General features: G+C 36.8%; 1 protein-coding gene across 4 annotated transcripts in view; it reads left to right on the forward strand.

The window, feature by feature from the left end:
• VPS41 (VPS41 subunit of HOPS complex) overlaps window positions 1-15,051 on the forward strand; it is a 117,654-nt gene that overhangs the window by 47,790 nt on the left and 54,813 nt on the right. For 3 of the 4 annotated variants that reach the window (XM_014267022.3, XM_074541642.1, XM_005487003.4), the window contains 3 exons: window positions 4,491-4,553; window positions 5,676-5,741; window positions 14,888-15,007. In XM_014267022.3, the coding sequence (XP_014122497.1) occupies window positions 4,491-4,553; window positions 5,676-5,741; window positions 14,888-15,007 (249 nt within the window). Of the gene's footprint in view, window positions 1-4,490; window positions 4,554-5,675; window positions 5,742-14,885; window positions 15,008-15,051 lie in introns of those variants that run through there. The other variant, XM_074541647.1, reaches the window with a different exon arrangement.

Genomic DNA, 15,051 nt, shown 5'->3' on the forward strand with positions numbered 1-15,051 from the left:
TTGTATATCCAGGCCTTTTATTTCTGAGAGATGTTTTATGTCAGTATCTTGGCACAGTAATTAGGATACTAGTGCCTATCAAAGTGGTTATAGAATTTTACATCCTGTGTGAAACCCCACAAGAGTGTCCTGTTTGTCTAAGCAAGATAAGGCAAGGGTCAGTAATTGTGCAAGCTAATAAAAATGTTGAGCTAGCATTGTTGGTTTAGGTTTTCCTATGGTGTTGGGGAGCAAGCACTTGCTGTGAGGGCTCCTCAGATATGACTGTGGATGACTGTCAGTAATCCACTATGCTGCGGTGAGACTGCAAGCCATACACATTTTTTTGTATACTAAGGTAATATTAAATACACTTATTTCATTTCAGATATACTGAAAAACCTATAATCACTACTCTGGTGTGGTTCTATTTGAAAAGACTTCAATACTTTAAATGGTGACTCTGTCTTCATTTAGTGAAATAGCAGTTGTGGGTCTCGTGTATGACTTGCACACTATACAAGGCAGTCTAACATACAGTGCCACAGCCACAGGAACGTAGTATCACAGGTATGATATTCAGCATAGTTGCATTCATAGAGTCCAGGAACATTGATGCTTCATCATATTCTACACTTGTGAAACACTCATCTGGAGATTTGAAAGATGTGGGTATTTTAGAAGTTAGATTTTCCACATGATCCAGAAAGGCTCATGTCTGTGAAATAATCCACCCCTAAAATTGATTAAAATAAATTGTTTTATGTTGTGCTACTGTATAAGAAAATGGCAGATTCCCAGCCAGATAATGTAGCACTTACAGATTCTGGTCATAAAAAAAGTGTAACTTTTGTTCCTTATAGCTCTTAACTTACTACAGTGGGAGTGTTGATATTGTGAGCAGTTAAAGTACATGTACAAGTAGTTACAAAGTCTTTATTAACTTGATTAAATATGTAAAAGTGGTGACAACCTTTTTTTAAAAAAAACAAGGGGGGGGAAAACAGTAAAGCAGTACAGTAAAACAGTTTTGTTTTCTCAAATCAGTTTTAAACAAAAAAGCAGATGTAAAAAAGAGGCCTGGGAATTTTGAGTCAGCTGCAAGTATATTCTACCAGTTAATGAAGATATGTTCTCTTTTGCTATAAGCAGAGTGCATTTTCACATATCAAAGTGGATCCAATGTGATAGAGATGGAAGTCATTTATTTTCTTGCAGAAAGGCCTTATGATGAGAACCTCCTCCTCATATCTGTTCTGCTGGCTGATAGATTTTATTTTACTACTTTTTTTTTCTGACTCTCAAACTAGATTTGATCTAGCTGTATAGACTGGGGGGAGAGCACAGAAGAACAGTACAATTTTCTAACCCTCTTCTTGGCAGTCAACATCCAGACCCAATGTCAAAACCTGTCCCACGTATGTCATACATGTCCAACAAATGCTTTGGGAGCCACTTGCAGCTTTTCTGTACTAAGTTTTTGGTTCTTTGAAAACCTTCCTTTCTAATGAAGTCAGCTGCAGCTGATTGCCACTGGCATGGAAAGGAGCAGAAATCATAACTAACACCAGCCTTCTAGTCTAGCTGCTGGGTATAAGAGAATTTTGGTGCTCAAATAAATAGAACAGGAAGCAGGCTGGCATCCTCAGAATTGTAGAGATTTTTAGATTGGTTTTTTTTTCTATTAGTTTTGTATGTAGTTAATGGTATACTATCTTGAAAAACCTGGATGTGACTCCCGATTTTGCTAAAGCTTCCATGACATTACATAAGAGTGTAATTGGCACTCTTATTCTGGCTTGTAACTTTTTTATATGAAGAAATAGAAATTATATTGAAAACTCATGTGCTTACATGTTTTAGTGTCATCTCTAATGCCTGTAACAACATTGATGTTAAGGATATCTGTGAATTATATTGATAATTTTTCAAGAAATGTGACTTGATTTCCTGCCTTTGGTCACTGAAGGTTGCTTACTTTTTCCACATGTGAAAGCGAAGAAGCAGCTAAGTCTGGATGCACTGGAGTGGTGGGTTCTGGATATTTAAAATCAGACAGGACTAGCAAAATGTAGTGGAATCATAAAATCCTTTTTCCAGCTGCCTAAGAGCATCGTGAACAGAGTGGACATGGAAAGTAGAAATAGATAAATCCAATATAGGTTTGTAATAGCAAAAGAATCACTTTCTTTCTGAAGAATATGAGACATTAAGAAGTAATAAACTGTTAGATGATGTCCCTGGAGTAAACATGATAGCATGTATTTTTTGTGGAATTGTTTTTTCCTCTTAGCTCACTCCATGTTGTTGTAATACTCCAAAAGAAATATATTGCTGTATTCAGTGATATATTAGGAAAACGTTGAAGGCACTGTTGCTAATTTTGATTAATTACTTTTAATTTGAGAGGGGTGTTTTGTAATTTTTGAGGATTCTGCTTTCACAGAATTTGTAGTATGTTTTAACTGTGCATTTTCTTTTATTTTCTCCTTTCTTTTTTCTGTCTTATTTTCTCTTTCCTCTGTTTCTTACTTTGTGTAGGCTATAGTACTGAATATGATGTGCCAACTGATGAAAACAAAAACCCATAAAGCAAAATCCTCTAGACATCAGCCCAAAGGTTTTCTAGGCTTACAGCCAGGTCCAATTCAAATACAACCCTTTGGCTGGCTTACATAATCACAGCTTTGTGATACATCTCACAGTCTCCAAATATTGATTTTTCTAATCCATTGGAGCAGTAGCTCAGCCCTACACAGTGCATGCAGAAGTATTTTTAAAGTGTGTTGTTAGAGGCAGTATATTCACTAATGAGTAATGGACTGAGCTGATAATGCTTAGGAGATGTATCCAGGAGACAAGCTTGAAAGGAAAATGAGGTGCAGGGAGATGTTTTTAACTTCACGAGACTGCTGAGCTTTGAGGCCCTCTAAGGATGTCCCAGTTCCTTGCAGATGGCTTAGTTCCTCTTGTAGTTTCCCTGAAGTTTAATATATTTACTTTGTCTTCTGGACCATCTGCAGGAATTTTGGGTGTTCTTGGGCTCTGAATTGATCTTTATAGAGCAATTAAGCCTCACATTTTGTGGCCCATTACTGATATTTACTGACTTTATTCTTCAGGTCTCTCTCTAAAGGGATTTATATTTTCTCATTACTTTTTTTATTTTTCCCCCTGAAGGAATCATGATGGGAAGAAAGAAAAGGTTAAAAGATCTTTTAGAACTTTTGAGTCCAATGCTGAACATGCAGAGCAGAATTACTGAAGGGATTATCTTTTCCAGAAAATTTTCCAGAAAATAATGAGAGCCTATCTGAGAGCATTCTTAAGTAGATTTGCTGTCAGATACATTTCTTCACTAATCACTCCATGGGATGCTCTTTTTTCTCCCTTCCTCCAGTGGTGTTCATCCCTCCTTGGATGAGTTTGTTTCAACTATTTCTGACAGTGGGTGGAAACCTCTTAAAAACATAATGAAAAGGCAAACCATTTATTATTCTTCCTGGAAAACATAGTTAGTAAATCAGTTACTAATTTCTGGCCATAAGTCATCAGCCCCATTTTATTCCTAAGTTCTGCAGGAACTAGGCGGTCAACTATCTCATCTGAGAGTAAGGAAAGGGAATATTTTTTATTGAATGGGGAGACATGAATCCAAAAGAGGGCTGTACTTAAAATAATCTGGAGGTACCTTATTCTGTAGTCATATCATCTAATAGTATTTCATTAACATTTGATATCTCTGTACTTGTTCTGAATTAAAGGGAAGGAAACATTTTAAAAATCTGTTCATTCTCTTGACAGTAGAAACTTTTTTTTAAATTCAGTGTTGATGCTTCTTCAGATGGATTAATTCTGATAAATATGATTGCCTATGGTTGCAACTCCTTTGCTGACTCTTAAATGTACTGATACCTCGATACAAGTGAGAAGGGAGAAATCTTCAGAGAAAGAAATTTCCAGTGATCACGAAATAAAACAAAATAGCACTGTATGCACTTGGGAGGATGGGAGGATGCCTAGAAATATATGGAACTTGGATTTCAAGCTGGTTTTGCTTTATTGTCACAAGTTTCTTTTCTTATGTAAACCCTGTATTGCTTGGAGGGAAAAAAAAAATCCTACCATTCTTTCTCAGAAAGGAAGAATTTTTAATTTATTTTCTCCTGAATGTTATTCTGTTGCTCTTACCATAGTTAGGTTGCTATCTGTTAAACAGATTGGATCAGCCTAAAGCAAAAGGAACTTATTGTTTTTACTGTGATTGTAACAAAAACAAAAAGAGGAAAAATATTCATAAAAGTATTTCTGTAGTGCTGCAAATATTAGAGATATGTCACTGTAGAAGACCAGCCATATCAATTAGCTCTGAATTGTTAACTGTGCCTTCCTTTAGGAAAAAAGATGTCATGTTAGCATTCAAATTAATCTTCTAGTTGTTTGACTTTCAGTGTTAATTGTTCAGTGTAAATCATAGTAAATAATTTTCATTTTTCAATATACTTTTTCAGGTACAAGTGTTTGGATTATATTCAGCAGAAGAGTTTCATGAAACATTTGACTGTCCTATTAAAGTAAGTGCTTGTTTTAATCTATAGTAATTGTGGTGGTGTTGTCTTTAATAACAGAAAGGTCGCATGCAATATAAATGAAAGAGAGGAATATCACTTCCTTACAATGTTATTCAAGTAAATAGGAAATAGTTTTCTATCTCAATCTAAAAGCTTTTGATCTAGTTAGGTAGGAAGAAAGCCAATCTTGGTTTTGTAAGAAGTATTTATTGAGTTTTTCAAACACAAAAGGAAAAAGAAATTGTCCTGTTTCAGGTGTTACCTGTCTCACCATATTTCTTTGTAGATTTGTGATACAAATTCTGAGGGTTCTGCTAAATGGGAGGTCAATACTTTGCAACCAGTTCATATCCATTAAACCTGCCTCAAAATAAGGCAATGGGCAGTGATACTGATGAGCCCTATCTGAAGGGAAGACTTGAGTTTAACTCTGCTTTAGAAAAGTCTGTCTGTCTGGCTGGTGAAAAAAGGACATCTACTAGGCATATAGCAAAATCCAGTACTTTTTAACAAGAAACATTTCTTGCAGGAGGAAAGGTGATGTGGGCAACTGTTTGCATTTTGCTGCTTGGGGTCTTCCATGTTGCAGCTGCTCTTTAGGGTGTGGGGGAAAGGAATGAGATGGTTAAGTTTTCACACGTGCCAGATGTGACATGCCAGACTTGCCTCCATACTGCTCATACAGCTGGATCTCCACTCTTGACATTGTAACACATAAGGCAAAGAGACTGTGTGAGGTGCTACACAGTGTTGTCCTCTGGCAGGGCTGAGGTGTGTGTGCCCTGCAGGCAGGCCCCAGACCAGATTTAACTGGGGTAACTTGCTCACAGCAGTCCTGTTCTGATTGGTCCTAATTCTGCAGCTTGCTCTACAAAAAAGTAGCTGTTCAATGCAACATGATGCTCAGTGTCACCCTTGTCCTGCAGCATATAATATGAAGAATTATCTTCTAAGAAAAACAACCAAGTGTCTGAAGCAACTAGGCTTTACTTCAGAGAAAGATCTCAGCTGTAATACTTGATAATTGACAAAGGGTTATCTAGTTTAAAAAGTGATGTGATGCTTCATGTAAACTCTTGTTTAAGCCAGACTTCCTCTCTTTCCCTTTTCCCCCACCATCCCCAGATTGTTGCTGTTCATCCTCAATTTGTAAGATCCCACTTCAAGCAATTTGTAACAGGAGGAAAAAAGGTAAGCATTCATAATGAACTTTGGCTACCTTTAAATAGCCCTTGATATAGCTCAGAAGGCTATGTATGTGAGTTATAACACCTTGAACAAAGACTTCTGCTTTTTCCTTCTATTTATGCATTGTATTCTAAAACATTGTTAATTAGAAGTGACTTCAGGGGGAAAGAAAGTGCAATTTTTATGTTAAATACATGTCACAACAAGTTGAGATTCAGAGTAGAAATACCATTCTGTCTGGATAGCCTGAAAAAAAAGTAATTTATATGTTCTGGGCCAGATTTTCTCCATTTTAATTTGTTGAAGTTAGACCTTAAAACTGATCATGTTACCTGTGGGTGATTTCTTGGGATGGGGTTTTGTTTCGTTGTTTGGGGTTTTATTTTAAGGAAATAAACCCAAGTATCTTCATCAGCTCTTGGCCATGGTGAGAGGTTTTGTTGGTTTTTTTTTTTAAATGAACTAAGGGGAGTTCTTGGTATAGTAGAGCACACCCCATTACAAGCACTTATATCTCTAGGTAGTCTTCTATTTGGATTCAGTCGGTGTTTTAAATGTGCATTAAGTGTGTTATTAGTGTAGGATACAATTCTGAGTTCCAGATTGCAGATGTTTCCATGTCCTACAGGTATCTTATATCACATTGCATATTTTCAGTCAAAATACGAAAAGTTTTATTTGGAACAATTTCTTGAATTCCTGGAATTTTATTTGCCTTCTGTTAAGAATTAAGGATGAACAATCCTCACAGATGCATCAAACCAAACGCCATTGCACTGCTCTTTACCAGCATGCAAAAACTACAGGCTTCTAGTGCTGAATGCATCTTAAATTTCATTAACAGTTCAGTAAAATGTTTCAAAGCACAGCTGTGCTTTAGTTGTTTAAGTGGTGTGTGTGCTTGACAGATTTTTCTGGCTGGTAGAAGTTGGTGTTGTCCTGAAAATAATGCACAGTCAAGTGTGTCTTTGTCAGCCACCAGTTTGTGAAGCTTTTTAGTGCTGATAAAAGGGGCATGGAAGGAGAGGAGCAAGGAATTAATAGAACAGGCTCCGTCAGGTGGTAAAAGATCTTGCATTCACCTGATGCCAAACAGAAAAAAACATCAGGGAGTTAACACATTCTCTTTGGTTATCTTTGATTACTTGACAGGTTGTTTTATATTCTGTCCTCTGGGGAATGGTATACTCATTCTTAATACATTCATGCTTTGCTGAGGAACTTTCCTCCTCAGAAAAACTTTAATTGACATCTTAACATAAGGTATTTAGCATTGAAGCAAATGTCACTTGACACCTGAAATTTGATTTTATTGGTACAGAAAACCAACGAATAAAGCTTTTAGCCTTGCAGTAGAAGCCTTTCTCCTTCTCTTCTTTCCTCCTAAAGGAGCATATGTACTTCTGTAAAAGCAACCACAAAATGCTTTTTGAAAATTCAGAAAGCTAAATTCCACCTACTAAGAAAGCTACTTTCTTGCTTTTTCTGAACATTTACACCTCTCCTTAACTATAAAGCCAAAGTGTAGTATTGAGGCAGCAGGCAACAGGCTGCTAAGAGTGAAGAGAAGCAGGCTGAAGCATACAGCCTCAGGCTGTGGACCTCACCACTCTCTCCCTGTGTCTGGGGGATTGTGCCTACTTAAGCAATGTCAAGCAACCAAAGTGAGCTCCTTCAAGGAGGGGAACAGTCCTCCTGTGGCTCCTGAGGTCTGTGCACTTTTAGCCTTGGCATGTATACACTAACTTCATCCCTGATAGCTGGCAGTGGTGGGAAACATGTTGCCTGTTGTCCTCATCCACACCAAGGTAAGAGTAACAGTAAGAGTATCTTCATTTTGGAACAAATGTAAAAGAAAAGCTTTGCTTAAAACTGTAATGGTATGCTCCTTGCCTGAGCTGCATTAAAAAACATGGTATATATCATGTGAACTCTTAATCCAAAAGCTTGCTGGATCCATTTTTGTTTTTACTTTCTGAGAATGGTGACATAATGTGTGCAAGCAATTTTAAAGTGGAGTGAGTTTTTTTGTTTGCTTTGCCTTCATTTGTTTAGAAAAATATTCTTCATAACGATATAAAATGTGTAAAAAATACATTTTTCAGTTCAAAGATCCACTCAGGGCATCCTGGAAATATTAAGAGATGGAAGTGGGAAAAAGACCCTAGCAACATGCTTCAGGGATGCACATTGCAGGTCCTCAGTTCCCTACACAGGTGGATGTCTGGAACTTGGGTGAATTGCTGTGTAAGGCTGGGATTTGCTACATCTTAGAAGCTCAGCCTGACCTAAAGCTGACTTAAGAGCAGTGCTCCCTAGGGTATCTGGGGTAATCATTGTGAGTTGTAAGCTTAACTCTACTGTGCATTTGTTTATATGTTTGCTTAACTTTGCTTAAGTAGGCATATAGAGAAGCTTTTCTCTAAAATGTATTATGAACTAATTGAATTGTTTGCATATTAAAGCATTAGTTTTTAAAAGAAAAGAACTTCTGTTAAAATTGAGATAATATTTTGGGTTGGTAAAGCTTATTTCACCCATTTTCCTAAGTGAATTTATATTATCTGTGCCTGGAAATAAGGCAGGTACTGTGGAAACTGACACTGTTGCAGTGAGAAGCACTAGGTGCCATACTAAAAGGAGGTGCTTCCCTGTTCCCCTCCTCATCTCTGCAATTAACCACAGCACCGTTGTGCTTATTTAGCAGATGATGGTAACCCTGAAATAATAATACTGTATTATAATAATAGGGGATTTCTGTCCAGAGCAGACAATAGAGCTTCAAAGCAAGGGAAAAGACAAATACTGTGTTATTGCAGGCCATAACCTTCTACCTTTTAAAAAAAGGCTCTAATCTCAAAAAATAACAGGGTAAAAGCCAACTAAATGAGGGTGGTAAAGCTGAAAACAAGGTTTTCTTGATTTAACTCTTAGAGTGCTGGTCTTCCCCTATACATCAACTAAATAAATGTTTTTGTGAAGTCCAAGTATCCGTTATGTCATGAGGGTTAAACAGACAGAACTAATAAAGAAAGAAGACTGAAGATTATTTCAGATGCAAAGTCCAGGTATCAGCTACTGTGACTTATGTAAAGACAAGGAGAGCAGGACAAGTTGAGATTCCTCTCTTGGCAGAGACATCATCTCTATTAACATCAATAACTAGATGCAAAGGTTTTTGTAGAGAAACACTTAGGAGAGTGAGTCCTCTGGAGTGATTGAGTCACTCTGCTGAATGTGTGCTAATGAAGGCGTTTTTTGAGTCTTCTCAACCTAGCATGGTAGTGGGGACCCAGCACAAATTAAGCAAATGTATTCTGAAGGATAGGAGTAGAATATTCTGTATCATAGCGGACTGGGTCTCCTCATTTGCCTAGGACATCTATTTTGTATAATAAATATTGATTTGCATGCCCACTCTGAAACATTTTAAGGGCTAGAGAACCAAAATAAAACTGATTTACCCAGTGACTGTCAACAGTGTCATCTCTCTATATCTATCTGTGTCTATAGCTACACAACATATTAATGAGTTTTTATATATATATTTGTTGGAAATATATATAAAAACCTTTTTAATAATGTCTGTGTTTCTTTTGCTGCAGAAGATACACTATAAGAACTGATCTTCAAATACAGATGTGTCTGATCGTGTTTGTCCCATTTATCCTCCTAGAATTAACATTTAAATATATCAATGCTTGTGTTTAAATATTAGACTCTTTTTTCTTTTATAAAAGCAGAGAGAACTTATTGTTATCTGGGGGAAATTTCTTATTAAAGAAAAAACAAACAAAACAAACAAACAAACAATAAAAACTATTTCAATGTCAGAATTTTGGACCCATGGTAGCTCTTGCCTGAAATGCAAAACAAGACAATCTAAATTCCTTTCCACTCCAGGTGGAGCGACAACATATACATAGAAAGCATGGTGATTGCAAACAGTTCAGAAGTGGAAAGAGAAAAGCATTGTTGAGGATCTGTGACTGCTGTTAGGGGTAGTGGAATTTCTATGTTAAAGTCAAGGAATGTCTCAGATATTTTTTTTTAATTGTTGCTTTTTTGTGTCAGCAGATGCACTTTGTGTGGTGAGTAAGTAGATGACCTTACCTCTGAACCCTATGATATGTACTTCATAATAGCTGAAGTACTTTGACAAATTATTAAATTGTCAGGATGCTGTTTGCAGCGCAGTCCATTTTTAGAAAGCAGATAGTCAGCTGTTTGGCATTATGTTGGGTAGAAGACTACCAGACAAGAAAGGCAGATTGCTTTGTAAGCTATAAAATGTCACTCAGTGAATACTCAAAGGTCTGATTTAAGTGAAGAAGAAGTAAATATTGTGGCAATTTCTGTCCATGCGTTGGATAATTTACCATAAGTAGGAAACAAACTGTAGCAGCAAGTAAACCACAATACTTCTAGTCTGTTATTTCCTTGCTGCCATGTATAATGCCCAGATGTATCCCATATTATTAAACAGAGGAGACTTGGATATGTAATGTGTCCTGTTTCCTTATAATAAGCTTTGCTTACGTTTCTTCTTTATGGGTATTTGGGTAGATGTTTCTTCTTTATTACTAAAACAAAAACTCTCCTTGTGCAGCAATAAATTTGGTTTGTGTAAAGGAAATGGATCATAGTCCTATGTGCATGTAATCTATAGTTTTGTGTTTTACAAATGTCTGTGTAGAACCCTTTTTTTCATTGCCTGAGGTGGCAACTGAAGAGGATCTAAGTGTATGAAATGTGTCTCTCTGCCTGCAGGACGGCAGGATTTGCTTTTCAAGGTGTTAATTCTGTAGCTTTTTTGAATAAGCAGCAGCTGGAATGTGGCAGTTGAGTTATTAAAAGTGAAGCTTAATAAAAGTCCTGTGGCATTTGTTTGTATTAAACATCTCAAAATGTCTAGCTCCTCTGTCCATGAAGTACAGCAGTAGCTCCTGTTTCATCTCTCACTGTTGGCCATCACATACCTCCTGGTACTGTGTGTGCCTCTGCCTCCTTGCTTGATTTCCCTTGACTGCACTTGCTGCCCTCCTCTCTGTTCACATCCCAGCTCCCTGCACAACATTTTGTGATGAAATCTTGAAAGCTCATCTTCAGCCACAAGCTTGAGGCTTACGTTACTCTCTGTCTTGTTTGGGCTCATTCTAGTCCCATCGTCTGTTTCAAATACAAAGTATAATTTTTTATTGTTGCTGTATGTTTTCCTAGGGATGAACTATTAAACAGTAAGTCTTCCTGAGGTATGCTGTTCTGTGTTACTCTCTGGTATCTGTTAATCTTGACTGTGCCTGTAAATATTTGTTATATGCTGAAAACAATAAATAGCTGTAGCGATCACTTGTAACCATGGAAATAGCATTTTAGATTTTTGTGGTCTTGCCTGGCTGAGGTGAAAGTGGTGACAGAGGCACCAAAACACAGGACAAATGCCAAAGGTAGGCTCCTCCTCACACTTAGACAAAGAACAGGACAAGGAAATTACAGGGACTTTTTTCCCGATTTTGATTTTGGGAGATAAAAATTGATCCAACAGTTCTGCAGTAGGGAATGGAAAAGTAGCTCTTCAGTTACAAATGGAAGACTTAAGCCTTTTTTTCTAAACTTCACTTTTTCTTCACTAAATCTTCTTCAAATCTTTACACAGAAGGCACTGTGTTGAAACAAAGTAGTGATGCTAGGCATCATTAAAAGTGTGTTTCCTTTGAAATTTCTGTGAGAACAGACAGATTTTATTTCAGTATATTGAAGCTAGTAAGTGGTAGTGAGAATAAATGAAATTTAATTACTTCACCATGTTGATACTTCCAAAGTTGCAAATCATTCACCTTTTTGTTCCGAGGATTGGGAATTCCTGTACATAGTTTGAGACCAGGATTACATGTAGTTAGTGTTAATACTAATTGCATGACAGGCTCCATTATGTCCAAGCACTCATCTATTCTCTTTCCTGGATGCACTCTAAAATAGAATGTTGAGCTCTTTTTGGTGTAGATTAATCTCCTGTTAATAAAATATATGGAGAGATATATTCACTAATCTAAAATATGTATTCATGTATTCACTAATCCAACTTTTTTTTAAAACCAAAAAGTGTCCTGCTCCACCTCTTGTCTCATACATTTCAGTGTCTCATTTTTCTTAATGATCTGGTGGACAATATGCAGTTAAGACTGGCAAAAGAATTAGTGAGCTAACAGAAGATTGCAATGTGCTGTGAAACAATGTGGGTGGGGACCTTGATGCTAAAGGTTATTTTATTTCAGCTGTATTATCAAATTGCAGTGCATGCAAGAAACACTGGAAGAGTGTTCTAAGCACAACTGTATTGTATGTAACAAAAGGCTAGAAAGTTTTATGAGAGCAAATGAAAAACAGGGAAAACAAAATATTGCAGAGAAGCCAAGAAAGTGGAATTTTGGCTGCTGTTGAAATATAAGTACTGTGAATGCTGACAACCATAATTTAGGATTTATGGCAAATAAAGTCTTAAAATATTTTTCTCCTACCAAAAAGGGAGGGAGGTGGTAGGAAGAGCCCCTCTAGAAACCATGGATTTCTTCTTGCAAGTCTTTTGAAGTTTTAAATTACCTTCTGGTATGATCAACATTTCAATGTGGAGACAGAAAGGAAGGCTAAGAAAGAAATTAGGCTGTTCATTTTGAGAGAGATGCTTTCAGTAGACAGCAGTTCCAAAATACATAGGAAAGTTCTGAGTTCACAAATTCAATTTCCATGTGCCATTGCTCTAAGAAATAATAAATAAATCACAGTATATATATCATCAGCACACAGATAATTGCACTGAAGATAATTTAGTTAAGCATGTTTTGAGATTGCATTTTTTTTAAAGCCACAGTATGAAGTGCCCTTTGGCCTCAGTGTTTGACCTATTTCAGTTGCTGATCTGAAGATGGGAATGATAGGGTGTTTCAGTGATTCAATTTCCATCCTTATTATAGCTGATACCAGCCTGTTGTCTTATACTGCCTTGATCTAAAAGCTTGTGTTCTTAGGGTTGAGCATAGATGGAAGCAGGATTTTTCAAATTATCTTCTCTCTTCAGAAGAACTTTCTCAGATCACTTACTTTTCCATGCAGTTTGTTATTCAGAGTTATGAAGAAGCATGATGTTCACAAACCATGAATAACAAAAAAGATGCAAAGTGTCACACCAAGTTTGCTCTGGATTTTGAGTATAATAAATTAATTTAAATCACAATTCAGTCACAAGCAGAAAAAATTCCAAGTACAATTAATATAATTGACATTAGCTAGGTTTAACCTTTCACATCATCCACATCAGCTTTTAGATCTTTGTCCAGTAAGTCTCAATGCAAATACCACGTATTTTGCTGCTGCCTTTATTGTATGGTATAAGCATCCAAGCAGCAGTTCTTCTTCTTCTCCTTAGGAAAAAAGTAACTTTAAAGTCTGGATCAGCACAGCACTTTTTTTTTTTTACAGCATCTTTAGCATCTGAGTGGAGATCATTCATTTGGGCTGAGGGCTGCTCCTATGCTTAACATCCACCTACCAATGTTCCAATGGAAATCCCTCCATATGGCAGTGAATTGTCGGTGTAGATGTTATGCTGCTTCCAGTGACTTGCCCTGGTGGCTGCAAAGTAACATGTTCTGTGAGAATTACTCAGTAACCTTTTCATATGTGGGAAAAAAACCCTATACTGTCTAAAAGTTGGACCTTCATGTGACCTATGTAAAGGATGCAAAATCACTTTGCTTGAATTAAAAGATTGATGTCTGCAGTGCAATTCATACAAAAATTTCTTAATAGGCTACCCTACCTAATGCTTGCTTTAAACTCTTGGAGAAAATACTTGTCTTCTGGTGCCATCTGGTGGCTTTAGGAGACAGGCAGTCTGATAATTGCCATTAAAATCTTGCATTTTGTTTAAAGATCTTATTTTAAACAACTAATATCTTAACACTTTATGTATTTATCCAAATACAGGTGGTGGGAAACCATATATAAAAAGTGCATACAGCTGGATCTTAGATAGGAAATATTAGCAAGAACAGTACTCCTTTTGGGTTTTAGCATGGTAGAAATCCTTGCAGCCATCTATTTCACACCTTCCAGTGTGAGGTGTGAGCTCGGGAGCTTGGGTTCAGGTTGTGCATATATTTGTATGTGGGTGTACTCATTTAAAATATAGCAGGACTATGATCTCAGTAGATGCTTCAGCTTCATACTTAGATATCCCTCCAAGTGCTGCACTTTGCTTCTCTCACAGTGATTCCTAGTAATCCTATTAAATAACTTAATGAGACATACAAAATCAGAGTGTTCTGATTTGGAAGGGACCCACAAGGATCATCGAGTTCAACTCTTGAGTGAATGCCCCATAACTGGATCCAACCTGCAACCTTTATATTATTAGCACCATGCTTCAGCTAACCGATATGGGCTGTCTTTCTGTGTGGACTTTCTGCTTGTACCTGGGTTTTTCTTTGCTGCTGAAAAGCATCCCATAACATCTCTTATGCTTTTAGATATTCTAAAATACCTTCCTTAGAACCTGAGATTACCAGCACACAAGTTTTACAGTCAGCAGCACTTGTGGTATAGTGCAGTTTGCACATGTGGGACTAAACCACAGTATCTCTAGGCCCCTGTGGAATGCTGTGTAGTTCCACATGGAGGCAAGCAAAAGGTCACAGGCCTGGGGATCCTCTAATTTTCTTTGACTGCTTATTTTTTTCTGGAGGGAAGGAGCATATAACGAGATTGATGAATGTCGAGATCAGTGAGGTGACCTGGTTTCTTTAACAATTTTCTGAACTGTTGTCACTAGTGCTGTAGACTTAGGTTTGGAAATACCCTTATTTCTTTGTCTTTAAAAGGTGAATAATTATTCTTACTGTTCTTTGGAGAAACTTGATGAAAGGCCTTCTGATTAATATTTTTAAAATTTAACAGGAATTCTGTAATATACAAGATGTTTGATGTAAATATAGTATAGCAAAATGTTTGATGTTTTTTGCTTTTGTTTTGTGATAGGTTTGTATTTTTCATTGCTCTTAAATCCAAACAGAGTAAGGGATAATGAAGAAAAAATAACTTCAATGTCTGCATACAGTACTGTGTCAAATATTTATTGTTGTACTTCTTCATAGTTGCTGTTGTATGAAAGAGGTTGGATGAATAGATGGAAGCCTTCAGTTTTACATGAAGGGGAAGGAAATATAAGAAATATTAAATGGAGAGGGCACCTAATTGCTTGGGCTAATAATATGGTAAGTATTTTTCACTTTCATTACATGTACAAAAAAATCTCTGT

The sequence above is a fragment of the Zonotrichia albicollis genome, chromosome 1 (genome assembly GCF_047830755.1).
Source record: "Zonotrichia albicollis isolate bZonAlb1 chromosome 1, bZonAlb1.hap1, whole genome shotgun sequence".
NCBI classification, from domain to species: Eukaryota; Metazoa; Chordata; class Aves; order Passeriformes; family Passerellidae; genus Zonotrichia; species Zonotrichia albicollis.